This window comes from Fringilla coelebs, assembly GCF_963513975.1.
Source record: "Fringilla coelebs genome assembly, chromosome: 4".
Classification (NCBI taxonomy): Eukaryota; Metazoa; Chordata; class Aves; order Passeriformes; family Fringillidae; genus Fringilla; species Fringilla coelebs.
The window spans coordinates 203,387-226,619 of record NC_140032.1 but is presented as its reverse complement, the minus strand read 5'-3'; the positions used below and the strand labels follow the sequence as shown (position 1 = coordinate 226,619).

Below are 23,233 nucleotides of genomic sequence, written 5' to 3'. Positions count from 1 at the left end.
TGACAGTGCTTCTGTTGTGGTATCCAAATCACCCCGAGTCTCCTGCACGTCATAAAATGGAAAGAAACTGAAGCTGTTCATTAGATAGCTCTCAGTCGCAGAGCTGAAGGGACTTGGAGAGGAATTCAGCTCATCTCTCAGCCCCAGGCAAGACCCTCTCTCCTCCTCTGCCCTTTCCAACTAATGAACCCTGAGTGTGCAGCAGAAACTCTCATTATGATTCCCTGTGGGCACAATCTTCCCTCTCCATGGAATTTTTATTTTGGTCCTCAAGGTCACACATCTTGCTCCTCTCTGCTCTCCTGGTTCCACAGCACAGATAGCTGGGGATAGGATGTAGCCCTGAGCCTCCTTCCTTCCATTGTCAACCTGCCCAGAAAACAATCAGAATCATGCAATGTTTTGGGTTGGGAGGGACCTTAAAGTTCATCTCATACCCTGCAGGGAGCAAGGACACCTTCCCCTGCCCCAGGGTGCTCCAGCCCCAGTGTCCAGCCTGGCCTTGGGCACTGCCAGGGATCCAGGGGCAGCCCCAACTGCTCTGGGCACCCTGTGCCAGGGCTGCCCACCCTGCCAGGGAACAATTTCTCTTTCCCAAGATCCCATCCAGCCCTGCTCTCTGTGGGACCCATTCTCTGGGTCCCGTCACTCCAGGCCCTTGTAAAATCACTCTCCATCTTTCCTGGTGCGCCCTTCACGCACTGAAAGGCTACAATTAGGTCAACCCAAAACCTTTTATTTTCCAGGCTGAACAATCCCAAAAAAGATGAGGGTTGGTACAATAGTGTTAATATTTCCCTGCGTGGGGAACCTTATTTCTCTCAACCATGCACAGCAAGGATAATGATGCACCCAAAATCTGTCAGGCAGTTGCAAACTAATTTGGAAGGAATTAAGCACGACATCACTTTGCTGCAGCTAAGCTCTATCTTAAAACTAAAAGGGGAAAAATGGCCTATTGTCCATCAAATCCAGCTTTTTCTGAGACAAGCTGCAGTTAATAACAACAAAAACTCGCCTAAAGAATCAAGTCCTGCACATTTATTTTTGACAGCCCCAGTTCAAGCACCTGTTTTCTGAACTGTGACTCATTGTGCATCTCGTCTCTGAGCACTGCTCACGGCCAGGAGACAGAGCAGGGAGGGAATGACTCAGAGAGGGATGAGGAATTTGGAATTTGAGCAGGGAGGTCAGGAGTGAGTTGAGTGACAGAATGAGGAATTTGGAATTTGAGCAGGGAGGTCAGGAGTGAAGGTCATGCTGCACCCTCTGCAAGGCAGGACCAGCGCTGGAGCCAGGGACCAGGTTCTGCACTCAGGGAGAAGAATGTGACATTTCAACCAGCACCTTCACTGTGACCTGGACTGGAGACCTCACCCAGTGCCAGCCCTGCCCGTCACCTGATGTGACCTAGGTAGGTGTCACCAGGACACTAAGGGTCTAATGAGGAGCTGGCAGGCTTCATCAAGTGGAATTTTGGTGGGGAGACCTCAGAAGAGCTCAGGTCTCCTTTCTTTGCGCACTCAAGTAATTTCTGAGTGCTCTTATCACAGAATTATGGAATCCTCTGAGTTGAATGAGACCCACAGGGATCACCCAGCCCAGCTCCTGCCCTGCCCAGACCCCCAAAATCCCACCCTGGGCATCCCTGGCAGCGCTGTCCCAACGCTCCTGGAGCTCTGGCAGCCTGGGGGCTGTGCCCATTCCCTGGGGAGCCTGGGCAGTGCCAGCACCCTCTGGGGAAGAACCTTTCCTGATCTCCACCTAAACCTCTCCTGACACAGCTCCATAAGCTCTTTTATTGCAGATCCAAGCTGTTCTCCTGCAAGCAGATTTTGAGTGAACTTGGAAAGCAGAGATCAGATGTGAGAGATGGCTCTTAAGGGTAAACTTTAAAAAGATACATAAAATAGGTGCATTTCCAAATTTTGTTACAAACTCTATCAGATGCCTAAAACCTGCCTCTGCCAGCAACTTCCATTCAGAGGTTTGGATAAACCCATTGTTGAATTACAGAAGTGATTCTTTTTTACTGAAGGCTTAATGGCACAATAAAGTAGACATTTTTCAAATCTATTCAAATAAGGTGCATCTCTCATACACTCAGCACAAGAGAACTGCTTTGAAAGGTGCCTGAACAGCAGAGTCCCATTGTGGGGGCAGGTACAGAGGGGAGAACAAAGCCCTGGTGCTCCAGTGGGTGGGCAAAGACCAATGGCCATGGACAGAGCTGCAGCTGGATGAGGCAGCAGGCCCTGCCCTGGGGCACCTCTTGTCCTCAAAGAAACATGGACAGCTGTGCCTCCAGCACAATGGAGAGACAAATTCATGGAGCTGATCACAGAACCATAGAATGCTTTGAGTTGGAAAGGACCTTAAAACTCTCCTTAAAGCCATGGCAGAGACACCTCCCACTGTCCCAGGTGCTCCAAACCCTGTCCAGGCTGGCCCTGAACGACTTCAGGGATGGGAAAGACAGCCCCTCTGGGCACCTGTGCCAGGGCCTGCCCACCCTGCCAGGGAACAATTCCCAATTCCCAAGATCCCATCCAGCCCTGCCTTTTGGCAGTGGCAGCCATTCCCTGGCTCCTGTCCCTCTGTCCCTTGTCCCCAGTCCCTCTGCAGCTCTCCTGGAGCCCCTCCAGGCCCTGCCAGGGGCTCTGAGCTCTGCCTGGAGCCTTCCCTTCTCCAGGGGAGCATTCCCAGCTCTCCCAGCCTGGCTCCAGAGCAGAGGGGCTCCAGCCCTGCAGCAGCTCCGGGGCCTCCTCTGGGCTCTCTCCAGCAGCTCCACGTCCTCCTGCTGTTGGCCCCAGGGCTGGGGCAGCTCTGCAGGTGGGCTCTCACCTGAGGGAGGGCACAGGGACACAATTCCCACCTTTCCTTTGGCATCTGCCCAGGGCTGGGGCAGCTCTGCAGGTGGGCTCTCACCTGAGGGAGGGGAACAGGGACACAATTCCCACCTTTCCTTTGGGATCTGCCCAGGGCTGGGGCAGCTCTCAGGTGGGCTCTCACCTGAGGGAGGGGCACAGGGACAGAGTCCCCCCTCCCCTGCACTGAATCACCTGAACCCTTCCCTGCAAGGGGCTCTCCATGCTCCCCCACAGCAAAGCAACAATCAATGGACACGATGGAACTGCAAGAATCAGAATGGTACAAATGTCAAAGGAACAGCACAAGGCCAGTCAGGCCCTGCTGGCCTGGGACTGTGGGCAGCTCCTGGTGCTTTACAGGTGTAACACAGCCCCGTGTTCCCAGGGGCAGGGAAAGCTGCTCTCAGCTGCTTTCCACAGATGATTTTACTGGCCCCAACCAGCACTAAAAGCCCAGTAATTCCAGTTGTTTCTGAGTTTTGATGTGTATTTAGCATGCATAAAGTGTAAACCATTACAGACATTAAAAGCGGTAAGACACAGATTAGGTGATTTTGTTAGTCCAGCTTCTCCAGCCGGTTTTCCACATGAACAGGGCATGTCCCAGGAATGTGTCTGGGCTATTTCTAGGGGACTCAGATGTGGAATACACCACCAGCTCCCTTGGGAGTCAATTTCACAGCCAAATACTTTCCCCAGGTAGGTTGAATTGTGAGATGCTCAACCTAAACATTTTTATTTCATCTCATTATTTCTATTTATGCTGCTTGTACTTGACAAATTCAAAAAGTTAATAATGTGTCACATAAAACTAATGGCCAGAACAATAAATATTCTGTATAATTTCACAAACACAGCATCAGTTTTATTTAGGTTCTGTGATACATTGCCAGCATGTTGCCTTTCAAGATGTATTAAAAAAAATACCATGGAGAATTTTTTTTCCTTAACAAGAAAACATGTTTCTGTGGTTTGATCAAATAAGTCTTACATGGTTTTCAATTTCCAGGAAGGAAATTAAAATAAAGGAAAAATCTTATGGTGGTGGATGAGAAAAGGAACATTACCTAAACAGTTCAGTTTTATTACTTGATTCCACTTGTTCAGGTGATTTCACTCTGTAGAAAAAGGGTCAAATTCCATTTGCAGGTTTTTAAATTGTGCCATTAAAATCTGAGTGAACATTTGCAAAACAAGTTACAAGCAATTTCCTATTAAAATAGATTATTAAGCTTTAAAAATTATATTCTCAGGGTAGTATGTGTGTCCTGCAAGATAGAGATGAATGAACTTCTAGCAATAATTCACAGTAAATGAGTTTAGATTAAAAATTTACATTTACCTTGTCCCTGATAGCTACCTTGGAATTTTAGAGGGGCTGGGGAATGAACTGACTTGCTCCCAGAACTGGGTTGCTGCATGAGAGAAACTAACAAAAATCACATTCAAACCCTCAGCTGGATGTTCACAGCCTGAAATGGGGAACACAGATGTGAGCACCCCGGATCTGCAGCCCACAGGCCACCAGCCCCACGGGGCCCCCAGTCTGCTCCCCCTTATTTACCAACTGCTCTGGGCTGTCCAGGGCTCCTGCGAGTCCAGCAGCACCCAGCCACCAGCTCGGGGTGAAGGGGAGGGATTGGTGGGGTGAATTTGGATCCCCAGGGCCACCAGCTCGGGGTGAAGGGGAGGGATTGGTGGGGTGAATTTGGATCTCCAAGGCAGCTCTCCTGAAATGACCAAATCTCGTGTCACAGTTTGAGCCTGGCCACGCACGGATGCCAACGCTCGTCCTTCTCCTTCACTTCCCAGGGGGGATGGATGAGGCCATGGGGAGCAAATCTGGGAGATATATGCATACATATGGGCAGTGGTGAGGATTTATTTTGATTTTGTACAGGTGAAGGGGCAGGACCTTTACAGTTCTTTTCAAGCATTCAGCTGGTTTTTGCACAGGAAAACAAAGTAAAAAAACCCAACGAAATGGGACAGCTGGATGAAGATTGCAAACACAACACACAAAACAACTACTTGGCATAAATGAATGCAAATAAGTCCTTGATAATGCTGTTGAGAAGCTGCTGGTGTTATTAGTACTTCAATCAGAGAGATGCTCGTTAGAGGGAAAAAATGAACTTAGAAAATCCTTCTCCTGTGGGAAGCTTCATGATCCTTCCAGCAAATTCCTCCTTATCAGCTAAAATCAGGGTCCAACCTGCAGAAATGTTTACAGTCTTCAAACCTAAAACTAGTTAAAATCACTTATCAGCCAAATGTCCCCTAAATACAAGGCAGGCTTAACAGATATGCCTGCTGATCTCATGACAGCTCCCTTCCAAAGATCTATAATCCATATTATATTATGGGAGTAGAAAGTTTCCCCTAATTTTTTTCCCCTAATTTTGCAATAGAATTCAAAACAAGATACTGGGCACTTGTTTACTGGAAATAATTCATTAAGTAAAGGTTTTATCAGGTATTTTTGTTGCTGTTTTGGTAGGAGGGATCACAGCCAGCCTCTATGGAGTTCTAGTTAATCCACTTAACAAATCTCGGCTGCCCAGGGAATGCTCCCTTCCTACCTCTGGCATTCCTTCAAAGGGGATCCCACACTTTTCCATGCCCTAAAAGTGGGCCAGCATATGAGGAATAAACACCAAATAGAAAGTACAAGATGGGGTGTCCTCCCTGTGTATTTCTTTGTCACCTCAACTCTCCAGGAGGGGGCCTAAAGAGTGGAAGTGGTTTTGCTGAAGTCAAAGAGACAGCTACACACAGACAGCCTTGGAATTCCTCTGTTAACGTATAGAAAAGCTCCTAGAACCAGTAACTGCCAGAAAGCCCAGAAATGCAAAAGGAAGTTGAGAAACCCAGAGCCTACCTTAGCCAGGTAAGGCTGAACCACACTGGCCTTTCTGGTCTCAAAGGCTGGCTGTGATCCATCTCCAGCAAGTGCCACAGCAGATCAGGATTATTCCCTTTATTTCCCCCATCCCTCAATTTCATCCCCTTGCTGCAACTATTATCCTTCTGAGGACAGGAATGACTTTCAGTCTATTTGTATCATCCTTGAAAAACCCTAAGCTGCTCTGTCCCCCTCTAACACATCTTGATCAGACAAAAACAAAGTCGTTCAAGTTGTGCCTCAGGAGGTTTAGACTGGATATTAGGGAAAATTTCTTCATGGAAAGAGTTGTGAAGCATTGCACAAGCTGCCCAGGGAAATGGGCATCACTATCCATGGAAAAGCAAAATAACCTTGTGGATGTGGTACTTGAAGACAGTTTAATGGTGAACACGGTGGTGGTGCTGTGTCCACGAATGCACGTGGCGATTTAAAGGCCTTTTCCAGCCTTACCAATTCTGTGATTTGACATAGCTTGGTCATTTCTGCTTGATCAAACTTTTGTGCATCCCACCTCATGCCTGGCCTCCTTCCAAACCCTCCTGTTGCACAGAAGCCCCAGTCTCAGCTCGCTGGAGCTGTCCTTGCCATGCTTACACTAACCCAGCTCACTGAAGGTCAGGAGGTTGGGAGATGTCACATAAGCTGGTGCATCAGCAACTCTGATGGACCAAAAGCAGGCCAGCAACATGTGAAGTAAAAGGGAAAGTGAGTCATCAAGAATGACAACCAGAACAGGATAAAAGCTGTAAAAACCATGAGTTCCTTGGCCTTTAGTTCTTTGCTGAACTCCAGCTGCATGAAACAGCCCAAAATCAAGCCACATGACAAAATTAACATGAATTCACCCTGTAGAAGTGCTGGAGCTGGCAGATGCTTCATTTCAAATCATTCCTCACCCTGCAGCTTCCCCAAACCCTGCACCTTGTGGCACAGGACTTACTACTCATTCCTCTGCTTCTTTGCTGCTGGTTGCCACTTCATTGCAATATAAAAGGAATTTAACAAGGGTATTGCTCAGATGCAAAATACAAATAGACTGAAAATATATTAATTAATCTGTGGTACCCCCTACCCACTCCCAAATCAGCTCATCACTTTAGCTCTGCACTTCACGAACAGATGGGATCTTCTGGCAGTCTTTAAACCACTCAAAAGCACTTTCTCCCATAACAAAGCAAACTAATTACTAGAATAAGATGCTATTTCCCATCTATTTATCTGCTATTTTTAAGGAATCAGCTCACTGTCTGATTTAGGATTTGCAGTGAAGCCCTCAAACAACAGAATTAAATGCACATTGGTACAATGGTTCAGAACACACTAAATTAACTTTGTAAGGATTTTGCTCACCAAATGCTTCTCCCTTTCACTTTAGGAAACTAAGGATCATGGATGCAAAGATAATCAACACTTAGCACTGGCTTCCTGGACACAGCACAGCAAAGACTGCTCCAGCTCTCCTCTAGAAGATTCCAAAATAATTCTTTTCCAACTTGAGGATCATTCTTTCCCAATGCAACCATTTTCTTGTTGACCCTGTAAGTGTTTTGCTCAACCTCAGCACTTGCTTGCTAGGCTGTGCATGTTTTTTCCAAGGTAACTTCTTGCCTTTAGCAACTTCAAGATAGGTGGAAATCAATGTCAAAATTATAAACTTCCCAAATTCTTTCGGGAAAGCTTCTAAGCATGCTGCAGAGGATTACAAGACTTAGATTAATCCGATAACAAGACCTAAAAAAGCCTGAGCTACGCAATACCAGTTCAGACACTTGGACGAGTCCCAGGCACCCAAGGAAGTTAAACACGCTTAGAAAAATAATTGCAATATTCAGCACATCTGAACACACAAAGAGCTGCAGAGAGAAGCCAACAGATTTTGTAATAACTAAGCAAATTTAGTGGTAGATTTGTGATTCAGTGGGTATTTGTTGAGTGGCAAATAAACCAAAGCAGCTAGTTACATGTTGCCTAGCTGCAGCCTCTAATAGGAATTGCTTCCCTGCAGGTAAATCACTTTCTATTACTCCTAAGTACCCCAGGAAAACTACTAATTGAAAACACAGTTCTAATACTATCCAGCTGGAAAACATTAGCTTAGGATGGAACTAGCTTGACACTGGCTGCCAACTGGCTACGGACAATGGAATAGGAAATTAATCTTTTGCAGACAAGACATACCATTTTCCACTTCTCCTTTGTAACCTTCAAATCAACTCGTCATTAACCAACAGCTTTGATTTCCATGGGAAAGACAAGCATAGCTGAATTCATGATAATGCAAGTCTGGCTTTCTTGCATTAAAAGGAAGACTCCAATTTTGACATAGTGGATGGCAGAGGAACTGGAGGGCAGATACAACACCCAGCACCACAGTTACCTTTCCCTCTTTTCTTGGCTAAGAGTTAAAGAACAGCCAGACCACAAAGAGAAGCACAGTTGTCCAATTCTGTATTGCCCCAGCCCATCCTCCTGCAGCTCCCTCCTGCCAAGAGCTTTTTCCCATGCAGGTGCAAAAGGGATGAGGAGAAAAACCCAAGCTGCTGGCTAGTGCTAACCATAACACCCCATATATATTCAGACTGGTTTTTCATTTCTATTTAAATTCATTTCCATGCAGGGACCAACAGGTCAAACTATCTCAGAAGCAGCACTCCCCAAGTTGCTTCCAACCCACAACCTTCCCGAGCCTCGTCTCCTTTTCAGAGTGAAACACTCTGGCCTTTTAAGACTACTTTTATTCCCTAGCCAAATTCTCCAAGATGAGAAAAAACTATATAAACCCCATGAAATCTAGTAACTCTCCTTGTCATGTAGAGGCACCCTTGTTCTGCAGCCTGCCAGCAGACGATGGCAGGGGTCCCTGCCCATGGCAGCTGGCTGGAAAGGGAAGATCTTTAAGCTCCCCTCCAACCCAAAACATTGACTGATTTTATGGAGTTACCCATTGGCACAACACTTCAGGTGCACATTCATCTCTTCAGCTCCAGATTACTGTACAGGGTTTATGCCATTGCATGAATCAGACCACCTCATTTGTGCCCAAAATTGATTAGAAACATGTATCTGAGTTATCAGCACAGAGGCAATTACCAGTTCCTAATGATTTCTGGGTCTAAAATAGGATATTTCTCCACAGGGCCCCAGACAAACAGACTGCAACCCAAAACCTTCAGCAGCCAGGCTTCATCCTCCCAGATCTGCCTCCAGCCCCATGAACATCCATATGCATCCCACGGCCTTTTTGATGAGCAATGAAATAAAGGTTCAGTCTGGTTTGGTGAGTGACAATCCAGTTTTGCAAGGGGGGATTCCCAAGTCTTGGTGAGCTGTTAAAGGTAATGACTTCCAGTACCAGCCTCACGACAGAAGCAGGGAAATTATAAAAAATCAGAAAATCTGAGGATCTGGAGTCAAAAGAAAGTCAGTGGGGAGGAGAACCAGTCAGAGCATCCAAGGAGAGATCCAGATACTCAATTTCCTGAATTACTGAGGACCTTTGCAAATTTTACTTTACTTCCACTATGCTCCAAACCAGGTACATGACAGGATGAGAGGAAACAGCCTAATGCTCCTCCAGGATAGGTTTAGACTGGAAATTAGGGAAAATGCCTTCCCAGAGAGGGCTGCCCAGCCCTGGCACAGCTGCCCAGGGCAGGGGTGGAGTCCCCATCCCTGGAGGGATCTGAACACCCTGTGGTTGTGGCACTTGTGTGGGCATGGGGCAGTGCTGGCCTGGCAGGGCTGGGGGAGTGTTAGAGTCAGGGGTCTTAGAGAGATTTTCTGTAGCAGACACGGAGATGGCTAGGGCCCCGTGGAGGATGTAAGCATGAGATAAGGAAATGCTGAGTCAGAATAGCTAAGCCTGGAGTCCTCACTTAGCTCCTCCGGCCTAGCTTATCTCTCTGTGACCCTACAGGCTAGTTTCCCTAACCCTTACAATTGGTCAGTTCCCAATCCCCCCAACCCTATATAAGCAGCCACCCTGGCCCATTCTGGCAGAAGAGCTTCCGTCGGAACCCTTCGTGAACTCCCTGCCAATAAACCATGGTGGAATCTCCGAGGCTGCCTTCTCCTCTCTCTCCATCTGCTCTGTGGGTGCCACTGAGGCTGCACCTTAGCGAGCAAAGAGCTGAAATCATAAAAGAGCTGATAATCACTGAGAGCTGATAATCACTGAGCTTGCTGAGGTGCCAGGCTCAGGGCACTGAGGGCTCAGACACCCAGCCTGCGGAAGGCTGAGCTGCCCGGCCCAGACTGCTCACCTGAGGAACCCTGGTCCTGCATGGATCTCACTATCCGGCCAGAAACGGCCCAGAGGAGGAACACAATTTTCCAACCTTAACTATTCTGTGATTCAATATATTGAAAAGCTGCTTCTACACAATGTCCACGCAGAATGTGGTGCAGGACTACAATCACACAGAAAAGTATTAAAACTTGCCATGCCAGACCATATTTACACATAAATAAGGAAGAGCTAAAGCTATACAGGCAACTTTAATGCCTGTACTTAGGCCAAGACTTAAGAATTATTAATCACCAAATAAAAATTTTGGGATCAGACTGCTTTCATGATTTACAATGTGCTTTACAATAATTAAAATACATGTTAGGTTTTTGTTGGTTTTTTTTTTTTTTTAAGAATTAGCTCTCTTGTTACAGTAAGAGAGTGTGAGAAACTAAGTACCTGGACTAATCAGAGAATCTCAGAATGGTTTGGGTGGGAAGGGACCTCAAAGCCCACCCAGAGCCACCCCTGCCATGGCAGGGACACCTCCCCCTGTCCCAGGTGCTCCCAGCCCCAGTGTCCAGCCTGGCCTTGGGCACTGCCAGGGATCCAGGGGCAGCCACAGCTGCTCTGGGCACCTGTGCCAGGGCCTCGCCCTCACAGCCAAGAATTTTTTCCTAACATCTAATCCATGTCTGCCCTTCTTAACCTTAAAGCCTAATGAGAAAAGCTTCCAAAAAACTTCGGTCTAAACAAAACAAAACAATCCAGCTGCCTTAGATGAGAAAGAAAAATAATCAGTGTTTTCAGGTTCTTAATTTTTTCTTTTTGTATAAAAGTATGTGCCGGTCAAAGCATCACATCAAAAAGACCTTTGAATTAATTCATCACCTCTTAAATATGCTTTTACTAAAAATTCAACATGTTGTGTGTAAGAATGTTCCAGCCTGGTGTATGAACATGATTTCTTCATGCTCCTATTTGCTGATCACGCGATATATTGGAATATATATTTGTAATCAGAAATATGTTAACATTATCCAGTACACAGACGTGATTAGATACACACTTGTCTTGGGATATCACAGGGAAGGGTTTCTATTTGCAGCACCTACAACTATTTCCAGCCCAGTGTTCTCTGGTGTAAAGCTGAAATTCTTCTCTACTTCAAAGCATAAAAACTAACAAGGCAAACCCAACACTTCAAACCCAGCATCAGTATAACATCAATCTGAACCAGCCCAAGAGTTATCAGTGAATATCTGAAGGGATAAAAGCAAATTAAAATGGCACCCGTTGGACCGCCTGGACTTACAGTTTCTTGCAGGTATACACAAAAATGAGAGGATTTGAGATTGCTGTGTAAAACATCCCTGGTAAATTGTGGTGAGGACCATCCCAAAGGCCCAGCTCTCACCTTTATGCTTCCCCCAATGAGATCTGGTGGCTCCTCATCTGTTTCTAAGGCAACGTTGATGGAGGCGAAGGGGCGACTTGCCATCTGTTGCATCTCACGCAGTAGTTGCTAATTTATTAAACAGAAAAATATTATCATCATATTGTTCTGACACAAAGATGAAAGACAAATGTATCTAAAAGGTTTTGCCCAATAGAAACAGATATCAATGAATATGGTAAAATAACCTCCAGCAGCTTTAATGGCCTTAAGAATACCGATAATGGTAAATAATCACATTACTACAATTTAACAAGGTATTGGAAGTAAAGCTGAATGCACAATGTGAGCCTGACACGTCTGGGAGGGAAAACGATCTGACTGAATCTCCATAAAGCAGTTATTTACTTTTTAAGCTTTTGTTTGTCATCACCTGTCTGATTCCCACTCCATAGGATTTGTGGGAATCATTTTAAAATTAAACTAGCAGCAGTATGTAACTACTGTAAGAATGAAGTTGCTATATTTCATAACAGCACCACCAAAACACTGTCAGGTCTCTATTGAATAATCCCCTTTTTTTATTGTTTCCTTGCTGAATACAGAAAATGACAAACGTCCTTATTGCAAAATGTTTTATTAAAATAAAAAACCTTTTCCTGGGCAAACCCCCACAACCCCTCATGACACAAGACATCTCTTTATTGTGCTCTTAAGCACTTCTAAGCATTTCCATGCAGCTTCCCCCTTTTTAACACACAAAACCCAGATACTTTCTACACACCTGGGCTGGAAACAGCATTTCAGTTTCAGCTGAGCTGTGGACACACTTCTTTTTGGCACCAGTGACTAATGTCTGATAGTGACAACACAGCCTGACAGGGGAGGCAGAAGCCAGAATTCCATGAGGCAAGAAGTCCAATGGGACTCAGTGTCTCTATTTAATAAGGGAAGAGGCAAACACTTTGTGCAGCATGAGAAAACCCAGAGCTCTTAACCTTAAATGCAGAAACTGCCCAGTGCTCTCACATAGATTTACACATTTACCATCACTACTTGTTACAGCAATACCAGTTATCCTCTATTTTTAAGCTGGACTGAGGCACCACCAAATGCTCTCCACAGCTCCCACCATTGCCACCTGCATTTTCCCATTAATTCTGGGCAACCTGACACTCCAAGCCCAAACTGATTGTTTCAGCACTCAAAAAGCACCATAGAAAACCCCACAAAATGCACCGTGTCCCAATATCCCCATGCAGCACAGAAGAGGGGGAAAGGAAGGTGCTGTTATCCAGCAACATTGTTTGGAACTGACTCCCAGAATCACCCAATCCCAGAATGGTTTGGGACCATCCAGTGGCACCCCCTTCCCGGGCTCAGCCCCTGCCCGTGGCTCTGGGGCCATGGCTGGGCCTGGAGCAGAGCCTGGGCTTGCTCTGACCTCTGCACACAGGGACAGCCAGGGACAGCCAGGGACAGCCAGGGACAGACTGGGACACCGGGGACAGACTGGGACAGACTGGGACAGACTGCAACACCAGGAACAGCCAGGGACACCAGGGACAGACTGGGACAGCCAGGGACAGACTGGGACACCAGGGACAGCCAGGGGCAGCCAGGGGCAGACTGGGACACCAGGGACAGATAGGGGCAGAATGGGACACACAGGGATACCCTGGGACAGCCAGGGACAGATAGGGGCAGACTGGGACAGACTGCAACACTGGGGACAGACTGCAACACTGGGGACAGCCAGGGACAGACAAGGACAGACTGGGACAGACTGGGACAGACTGCAACACCAGGAACAGCCAGGGACACCAGGGACAGCCAGGGACAGACTGGGACAGACTGGGACAGACTGCAACACCAGGGACAGACTGGGACAGACTGCAACACCAGGAACAGCCAGGGACACCAGGGACAGCCAGGGACAGCCAGGGACACCAGGGACACACAGGGATACCTTGGGACACCCAGGGACAGACAGGGACAGATAGGGGCAGACTGGGACACACAGGGATACCCTGGGACGCCCAGGGACACCTGGGGACACCCAGGGATACCCTGGGACACCCAGGGACACCTGGGGACACCCAGGGCTGAGTCCCTCTCACTGGGGATCCTCTCCTGGGCACAGGGATGCTCCAGGCCCTTGCTTGGCTGCGCAGCCTCTGCTGGCCCTGCTCCAGGACATCCACGTCCTCCCTCTGTGCTGAGGATCCAGAGCTGGACACAGCACTCCAGAGGTGCCTCCAGGGCTGGGCACAGGGGCAGGATCCCCCTGCCCTGCTGGCACTGCTCTTCCTGCTGCCCCCAGGGTCCCAGTGGCTCCTTGGCCCCCAGGGACAGCTGGCTGTCCACCAGGACCTGCTGGCTGCTCCTCCCCAGGTGCAGGACCCTGCATGTGTCCCTGTGGAATTGCAGCAGGTTCCTCTCTGCCCAGCTCTCCCAGCTGTCAAGGTCCATCTGAAGGGCAGCACAGATCCCTCCTGCCACCTCTGTGTCCCTGGGAACTGCCCAGGAGCCACCCAGCCCTCACCCAAAACACGGACGGACCAAACAACACTGGGCCCACTACAGAGCCTTGGGGGACACCACTGCAGACAGGCCCCCAACTAGACCCTCTGCCACTCATTGCCACCCTCTGGAACCTCCCATGGTCTTTGTTTTGCCAAATCATCTATAATTTTGAGACACTTTCACTGCAGAGGACTGTCTCTGTGACTTGGGGGTGCAGGCAAGGCACGATGAGGTCAGTGTAGATAAGGTGGGGGGGGGGTGTATGAGCTTCTATGGCTCTCAGTCTAACTAAAGAAAACTGGAAAACTGTACTGCCATAAAAGGCATATGGTAAAGTTTTCCTTAATTTTTGAAAGAAAAAAAGAAAGGGGGGGAAAAAGGCATTTTGAGCAGATTGTAGATACTGTCACGAAGCAAAAACCCAACAAATCCACACAAATGGAGGGTTCGTAAGCAAACTTGTGTGTAAGTCACACTTGGGAAAAAGGACACGAGGAGTGCTCGGGTATTTAAAGCACACCAGCAGATTGCAGACGAAAGCAAGTGTGAAACAGATTGCTGGGTTGTTGTTCCTGTAATTGTCCCCTTCAGCTATTGCAAAGTGCTTTGTTTAATGGCTATAAAATCAATGAACAAGCTGTCCTGATGAAGATGTCCAAGAGACTGACGAACTAAAAGCTATTAGTTCTTCAAAGGAAGTTATTTTACTAAAGAAAATGTGCAATTTGGCAACATGACTCCTACTGAAGTCAAATGTAGTTTTGAGAATATAGAATCACAGGATGGTTTGGAATGGAAGGCATCCCAAAGATTATCCAGTTCTACCCCCTGTCCCTGCCAAAGACAGAGACACCTCCCACTGTCCCAGGCTGCTCCAAGCCCTGTCCAGGCTGGCCCTGAACGACTTCAGGGATGGGAAAGACAGCCCCTCTGGGCACCCTGTGCCAGGGCCTGCCCACCCTGCCAGGGAACAATTCCCAATTCCCAAGATCCCATCCAGCCCTGCCCTCTGGCAGTGGGAGCCATTCCCTGGCTCCTGTCCCTCTGTCCCTTGTCCCCAGTCCCTCTCCAGCTCTCCTGGAGCCCCTCCAGGCCCTGCCAGGGGCTCTGAGCTCTGCCTGGAGCCTTCCCTTCTCCAGGGCAGCATTCCCAGCTCTCCCAGCCTGGCTCCAGAGCAGAGGGGCTCCAGCCCTGCAGCAGCTCCGGGGCCTCCTCTGGGCTCTCTCCAGCAGCTCCACGTCCTCCTGCTGTTGGCCCCAGGGCTGGGGCAGCTCTGCAGGTGGGCTCTCACCTGAGGGAGGGGCACAGGGACACAATTCCCACCTTTCCTGTGGCATCAGCCCAGGGCTGGGGCAGCTCTGCAGGTGGGCTCTCACCTAAGCATAAAAATGCCCAAACCAGATGAAATCAGAGGTCCAGGATGCAACCAAAGCAGCAAATACCTCAGGGAACATCCTTTTCCTTGCATCAGCTTCTGGTGTAGCACAAGTCATGCTACAAAGTTCCCCCTAAAAATTAAGAACTAATTTAAGAAATAATTGTTCTATAACTTTAATGTCATGGTTTACCCCAAGGCGTGCACCATGCCTGTTTAACCCAGACACATATCAATCCCTCAATATTTCTCTGGTGTGTCACAATTTTAATTAAAAGATTTTATGATACTGTAAGGGAGAAAATGTGGTTTTTCTCCAGTCAAGAGGCTGAGCATGGCTTTATAAGTCAGCAGCAGTTAACATCTAGATACTCCAGAACCTGCCTTTCCCTCATTCCTAAAGATGGGCTTTCTGAGATTTCAAATAATGAACCTCAATACTCTTTCAAGCAAACCCTGGTTTTCCAGATGACACAATTAATAGGACAACCTGGGAATATTCTAAATCACTTAGGCCCAAAGAAGATTTTAAAGGCAAAGTGTTTGACAGCTTTACAAAGAAATCACTTCAAAAAGCCTATCCAGGAATACACCTCTGGCCTTTAATATTTATATAACTGCAAACTGTGAGAATGTGCACACCTTTCATTTGCATTGAGTGTGATTTTTTTCCAAATCACAGACTTTTGGAATGGTTTGGGTTAGAAGGCACCTTAGAGACCATCTTGTTCCACCCCCTGCTATGTTCCACCTTTCTCCCAGGGTGACTTTATGGTGCTTGCATCCCCACTGGTCTGTTTAGCCCAGAAATAAGTTCTGCACCTTTCAGGCTGGTTCTGAGACCGAAGGGGGAGAGAAGAAGCAGCAGTTTGTTTGCAGGCACTGCACTCACTCCTCCACATTCCTGCTCCTGGATTGGGTTGTCTGCAGAGGGACAGACAGCGGGACAGAGCTCTCCTTTGCCTTTAGTTAGTTTTTAGCTACCTGAGGCACAGAAGTTGCCTGGACTGTGGTTTTACTCTTTCTTTGGAGCTGTTTAAAGCTGCTCTGGACCGAACACCCAGCAGAGCACTGGCAGCTCTCACCTGTGCCCCAGCGGGCAGAGCCTGGGCAGCAGCATTTCCAGCACCCCAGGGACTGATAAGGGACTGATAAGGGACTGAGTGAGCTGAACTGCAGCCCAAGGAGGGACCTTCTGAGTGTGTCATCTCTGCAGAATGGTGAGAGGTGCTATTGTTTAATATTGTTTATTTTTTGTGCTGGTAAATGCTTTGCCTGTTAAATAAACAGAGTTTTCCACTTTTCTCCATGGAAATCTTCCCCCAAACCAGCTCAGGGAGGGGCTGCTTGAATTTCCTTTCTAGAAGAAACCTTTGGAGGTTTTCTCCAAAATTTGCCCTAAACCAGGACAACCTTCCACTAGAACAGGCTGCTCCAAGCCCAGTCCAACCCAGCCTGGAACCCTTCAAATAAAGTGATTCCTACCAGGAATATTTTTAATTCACACCCATTGAGTAATGGACAATCTAAAATGAAGAGTGTGTTACTGATGGGAGAAAAACCTCCCAAGAAAGTGAGGAAAGCCTTGCCAGGCAGTAGTGCAGGCTCCCTCAGAGAAGACAAACAGCTATTCAGGTTACCAGGTTAATTGACTAATATAACCTATGCTGTGTTTCCTGACAGGAAAAGCCTGGACATTTTATTCCCAGCATAAAGCAGCCATGAGGCTCCATATAACCATCCTGCTTACATCCATCTCACCAACTGCCCCTGCAGAGACTGCTGCCTGAGCACAGGGCCACAGCAGCTTTGGAGATGGGGCTCTGGTATTTTCAGACATGAAATAATAATGAATTTTCCAGAAGAAAGTCACATATCCTGGATTTTATTTGTTGCTTATAAAGAACGGCCTTAAAAACAAGCTTATCAAAACAGTGATCTAGAACTTGTAAGGAACTCCAGTATCTACATGAGCAATTTGTCTCTTTTTTTTTTTTTTTTTTAAGAAGGAAAACACACCAGGAAGAAAAAGAGTAGGAACTCAAGGAGGACAATAGTGAAGTACTGGGAGAGGTTGCCCAGAGCAGCTGTGGCTGCCCCTGGATCCCTGGCAGTGCCCCAGGCCAGGCTGGACACTGGGGCTGGAGCAGCTGGGACAGGGGGAGGTGTCCCTGCCATGGCAGGGGTGGGTTTAGATGGTCTTTATGGTCTCTTCCAACCTAAACCACTCCATGATTCCATGGGGCCTGCTGGAGCTGGCTCTGCAGACATTCAGATCCATCAAGCTGCCACTGCCACCAGGGCTGGAGCCTCCTCTGTAGGTCCTTGGGAACGTGGTGTCCCCTTCCCACACTGACTGTCACCAGCCTGCAGCAGCCCCAGCTGCTCTGGGCACCCTGTGCCAGGGCCTGCCCCCCCCTCAGGGAACAATTCCCAATTCCCAAGATCCCATCCAGCCCTGCCTTTCGGCAGTGGCAGCCATTCCCTGGCTCCTGTCCCTCTGTCCCTTGTCCCCAGTCCCTCTCCAGCTCTCCTGGAGCCCCTCCAGGCCCTGCCAGGGGCTCTGAGCTCTGCCTGGAGCCTTCCCTTCTCCAGGGGAGCATTCCCAGCTCTCCCAGCCGGGCTCCATAGGAGAATCACTGTACATTACTTGGAAGTAACATGTAGATCCTGCTGTAGGAACATTTGCTTTATGTCATCATAACTTGGCGACCTTCGGGGAAAGGGAGTTACCTTCCAAAACAAAAACTGGCATCAGCAAAAAATAAACATACAAGCCATAAATATTCCATGAAGATGAGCCACAAATGTCTCAGAACTAAGTGATTTAAAGTATTTAACTACAATTACACTAACTACCATAAAAGTCAACAAATAAACAATTTTCTCTGATGCTTTCATCATCACTGAAAATTAAGTTTTTAAGCCCCTAGAGCAGTGCACATATTAATGTTAGCTAATTAGTTTTGTAACTGACTTTGGAGGCTATGTTGAAAGAGAGAGGAGGAGAGAATTAATGTTCAAATCCTTCTCAACAGGCATTTCCACACTTCCACACTATAACAAACCAGAAAGCAAAGCTGCTGGGAAGTTGCCTCATGCTGAAATGACAGAAGATATTTAATTCAGGGCCGATTAAGATAAGCAAGTTATTCATCATAATCATGCCCAGTAGGAGGGCATAGAAATCCTGACCTTTAATAAGAAGAATGAGATAATTTTTAAAAGACCAGAAGGATCTATTCCATGCAGACTAAAATATACACCAATACCTGATAATTACACAATAGCACAATGAAGCTTTGACTGAGTGGAGCTCTTCTGAAATAATTACACAATCTGTCCCTGATTTTTCCAAATAACGAAATTAGATACCTGGGATGGTAGCTGATGCCTACCATCAGAAAGAGAGCTTGGAATCTGAAATGAGAACAGCTTCAGTACACCAGTAGTGGGCTTTTTTAAAATAAAGTTGAACTCTCCTAGAGCTGGACCTGATTGAATCATAAAATCATGGGGTGGTTTAGGTTGGAAGGGACCTAGAAGCCCATCCAGTCCCAGCCCCGGCCAAACAGAAGGTTTGATCCAATGGGCTGGTATCCCAACCACGATACTCCAGCTTCACCTAACTTGATACTCCAGCTTCATCTTTGCTCAAGCTCCACCAGCTCTTCTGTAGGATATAAAACCAACTGAATTCTCTAGCACCAACTCCCCTGAGGACTCTGTCACAAGAGCTCTGTGGTCTGTGGCTGCCAGCCCCATCGGATGGTGTCCTACACAGAGAGGCTGGGGATCCAGCTGGTCAGCTGGAACTGGCCATCTGCAAGTCCCCCCAGAGGAGCTGCACTGGGCACAGAAGTGACAGGAGCATGTTCAAACAAAAGCAGACCATCAATTCCCCCCCTAGGCGGAATCTCTTGTCAGCACTAATATTTTGGGATGTTTTTCTTCTTCAGGGCATCTCTTATTTCTGCTGCAATTTCCTTCAGTTGGTGACCAAAGCCACATGGGTGACTGCAGAGCACACAGTGTATTTTGGAAAAAGCCTCCTGGCACTATGAGCTGGTTCCCATTCATGGATTTTAAATTTAGGGAGGGTGGAAAGTTACGATTATTTGATCTGACCTCCTGCCTAGCACGAGTCATTGAATTGCACCATGCGCTTGACCTAGAAAAGGTCCTTCTAAAAGCACTGATCCTGAGAGCCATGTTTCTAAAAATAGAAATTATTGGCATTGCCACTCTCACCATCAAAACCAGAAGAAAAACAGAACAGTTTTTGACTTTTTTACCTCCAAAAGACATTGCAGACATTGGGTGTTACAGACTAGTTTGGTTTGGAAAGGATCTAAAGTTCACCTAGCTCCAATCCCCTGCCATGGGCAGGGACATACAGTTTAAACTTTTGGCTGATCCTTTAGAAGATCCTCATCCCATCACGAATCTTCTATGATTCTATATAAACCTTCTATCAAAATTTAAAAATTCTCTACAAATCCATTCCCCATATGATTCCTTTCCACGGCCACTGATTTGCATCACCAAACCGCAATATGTTTTTCCTTGGAGAAAATGAGGAATTTGTGATGCTTTAAACTCTTTCTTATCTTCCAGATAACAAATTAACCTTGCAGTGTTGTTCTCCACCATCTGCAACACCCAAAACATTGCTGAGAGTAGTGTGGACACAGTACTCCAATAACTGGTAACACCTAAGAGTAACACTGAGTTCTTATTTTACTTCTCCTAAATGCAGGAAATGGAAATTTACATACAGCTTTTAAAACACCACAGCCACCACCACTTCAGTCTATTGTCCTGGGAACAGCTATTCTGGGAAGTAAACCCACCTGCACTGCATAAAAAAAAGATACCCAGGTTCATGTTTCCCACTGTAATGACAGAAATTATTGTGATCACCATGTGACTTGACCTCCTCAGTCACCTGTTGGCTGTGATTTCTCACTCCCCCAGTTCTTCTTTTCCCTACAAACTACCCCAAACCCAAGGTTAATATTTTCTTTTAGCTGACAGACACCAAACAATGCTGTCAGTGCTACAGAACAAGAAGATCTATGTGGCAAATAACTGCTGGGAGCTTGGAGAATACACCAGTAAACCCTCCAAAGCACTGGGACTGCCCAAATCTAGAGAAATTTGTTAGCAGACCTTTTAATATTTCTTCATAAGTTTGATACCAAATCCTTTGGAGCAGATCCTGGTCCAAAACACCACGGAAGACTCTAAACAATGACGAAGACCCTGAATTACAGTCAGTTGAAAATATTCCAAATCTAAAGCTTTTTCTTTGACCAAGAATGCCCTTAATCACATTCTAAGAGAGAAGATCTAAGAGATGAATAAAATAGTAAGGGATGAGAGCAGGAAGGGGAAGAAAAGGCAGGCAGGGCAATAAATAACACACAGCACAGATCCCTTGGAACATCTTTGCTATAAAAAACACAGGGATTTGCTTGCCTACGTGGCATTGTGTGCAGGGATGCTACAGCAGAGGATGCCAGTGGAAATAGAAGCACAACTAAGCTCTGAATATGAGGGAGGGAAAAAGGTTTCAGCAACGAGGTCGAGACAGAGAAGGATAATTCCTGCAGTGAATCAATACACAAACCCCCTCCTGAATAATTGGGTGACTTGCAGAGTACAAATATTCAGTCTTATATAGCCTTGGCAAGAAATGAGGCAAACTACAGATCATTGTGTTAAGGGTGAAATGGAGCTCTAGACACCCAAATTTAATTATCCCTGTAGGTGGTTGCTATTGATATTCCCCCCACATTCAGAAGAGGCACAGGGAGTGATCCAGCTGACCCTCCCCACCCTGGGTCAGCCAGACTCCCTTTGTGGGGAGGGAGCTATTCCTTGCTCCCAGTGAAGGAAACAAAGAAGAATGAGGGTGAAGAGGACTTAGATGCAAAAACAGAACAATAGGACAGAAAATTCCTGACAAGCAGATGAGCATATTGAAATTCTAACATCATGCTCATACTTTGTGTATTATTCTCTATTACCACTGTGATTCCTTTAACATGTCATTTTCTACAGACAAGACAGAGACGTTTCCTATCCATATTTCCTAATGTCATTCACCTCACTCTAAGCCTCCAATAAAAGCTGCCCTTTATTTCTATTTTTCCTTTTTAAGATGTCTGAAGATACTCAAACATGGGGCTCAACGGCAAGGGAATAAACACACAGTTTACAATTCTATCTCCTGAATGCCTGATATGACACAAATCATTCCCATTTTTACTGCAGGTCAAGTTTTACTCTTTGCAAGGCCTGAACTTCAGCTCAGTGTTCCAGACTCATTTTCCTACAAGTCCTCATGGGCTATGCTGTGTCTGCCAACCCCACAGACCCTGGAGGCTGAGAAGCACTGACAGACACCTGCAAGCAGCTGGGCAGAGAGGTTTAGCTGAAATACAGAAAAGGAAAAGTCAGGAGAATCTTGTGTGTTCTACAAGATCCTGATGGAGACTTTGGATTTGTAGCATGCTGCCTTCTCCATAAGGAACAAAGCAAACTTGGTTTCAACCAGATGATGCTGCTGTGTTCCATTTCCCAGCCACATCAAGCACAGCTGTCTGCCTTCTCCCAGCACATTTCCCAAGCAATCCTGGCTGTGTAATTTTGACCACTAAACCTGTCAACACACTCCTTTCCTGCCCTGCACATATCTCAGAATAAGCCTCAGCCATCAGCTTTTCACTCAGCACTGCCACAAGGATTTGGGCACTTGCAGTGCTCCTGCTGGAAGCAGAAGGGATGGATGGACAGCTGGGAATTCCCTGCACATTGCATCATATCTTACTGGCCTCTGGGCTACAGTCAGAGAACAAGCACAGAGTTACTACACGCATGGAAAGTTACTACAGAGTTACTACAGACATGAGAAAGGGTGACTGTAACTTGACTACTGCTAAAAACACAGCCCAAACCAGAGAAAGATCTTCCTTCAGGGCAGCAGCAGTTTGGAGAATGATGGAACACTTTGGGTTGGAAGGGACCTTGAAAATCTTCTAGTTCCAACCCCTGCCGTGGGCAGGGACACCTTCCACTATCCCAGGGTGCTCCAAGCCCTGTCCAGCCTGGCCTGGGACACTGCCAGGGATGGGCACTGATCATTATTTAAAACTACTAAAGAGACCTTTGCTTGGGTTTATCAAGAATCAGTAAAATAACCCTCCACCTTCAAGCTATAAAATAATCTTAGATAACAAATTCTTGGGTGGACTTTTGCTTCTGGAGAAAGTGTATTAATATATGTAATTATGGCACAACAAAGATTTTAAACTGTTTTCTCAAGATTTCCAAGTATTTTTAACTTAAAATGAATGGAACAGCAGAGATCCATTAATTACAAGACAGAGTCACTAGATAAAAAGAGAGAGCATGATAAATAACAGAAAAAGACAGGAATGTGCCTGGAAAACACCACCCTGATGAACTGCCTGTCAAACAGCCACACATGTAGATTGAATTTAGACTGAAACATGCCAATATGATGCCAGTATTCCAGGGCTGTTTTTTTTTTTCCTTAAAACAGGCTGTATCAGACTGTAACTTAATTTATAGAGACATTTCTCACTTAGGCCAGCACTCAAATGCTTTAACTCCAAAGCACAGTATTAACGTCTGGGTCTATATTCTTTATACATTCCTAGATAACATTTAACCCCATGAGTCACAGGGGATGTTATGCTAACTCCAGCTTAGTTTCTTGCCAAGAAAGCAAGCAGGAAAAAACCAGCTGCCCTAGTAAAAATTTATCTACCTTCAGAGAATACAGAAAACCTCAAAGACTTCCATTATTTCCAAGATTAAGGGTTATCTGTTTGAAAAGCCATGATTATATTCTGCAGTGAGTTCACCAGTAAGAGCAGAAACATCTGAAGCAGAAAGAGAA

At 46.5% G+C, this 23,233-nt stretch overlaps 1 protein-coding gene across 1 annotated transcript in view; it reads right to left on the bottom strand.

The window, feature by feature from the left end:
- Positions 1-23,233, bottom strand: part of ATRN (attractin) — a 150,020-nt gene that overhangs the window by 8,538 nt on the left and 118,249 nt on the right. The window contains exon 27 of the mRNA XM_084204998.1: positions 11,424-11,531. Coding sequence (XP_084061124.1) covers positions 11,424-11,531 — 108 coding nt within the window. The remainder of the gene's footprint in view (positions 1-11,423; positions 11,532-23,233) is intronic.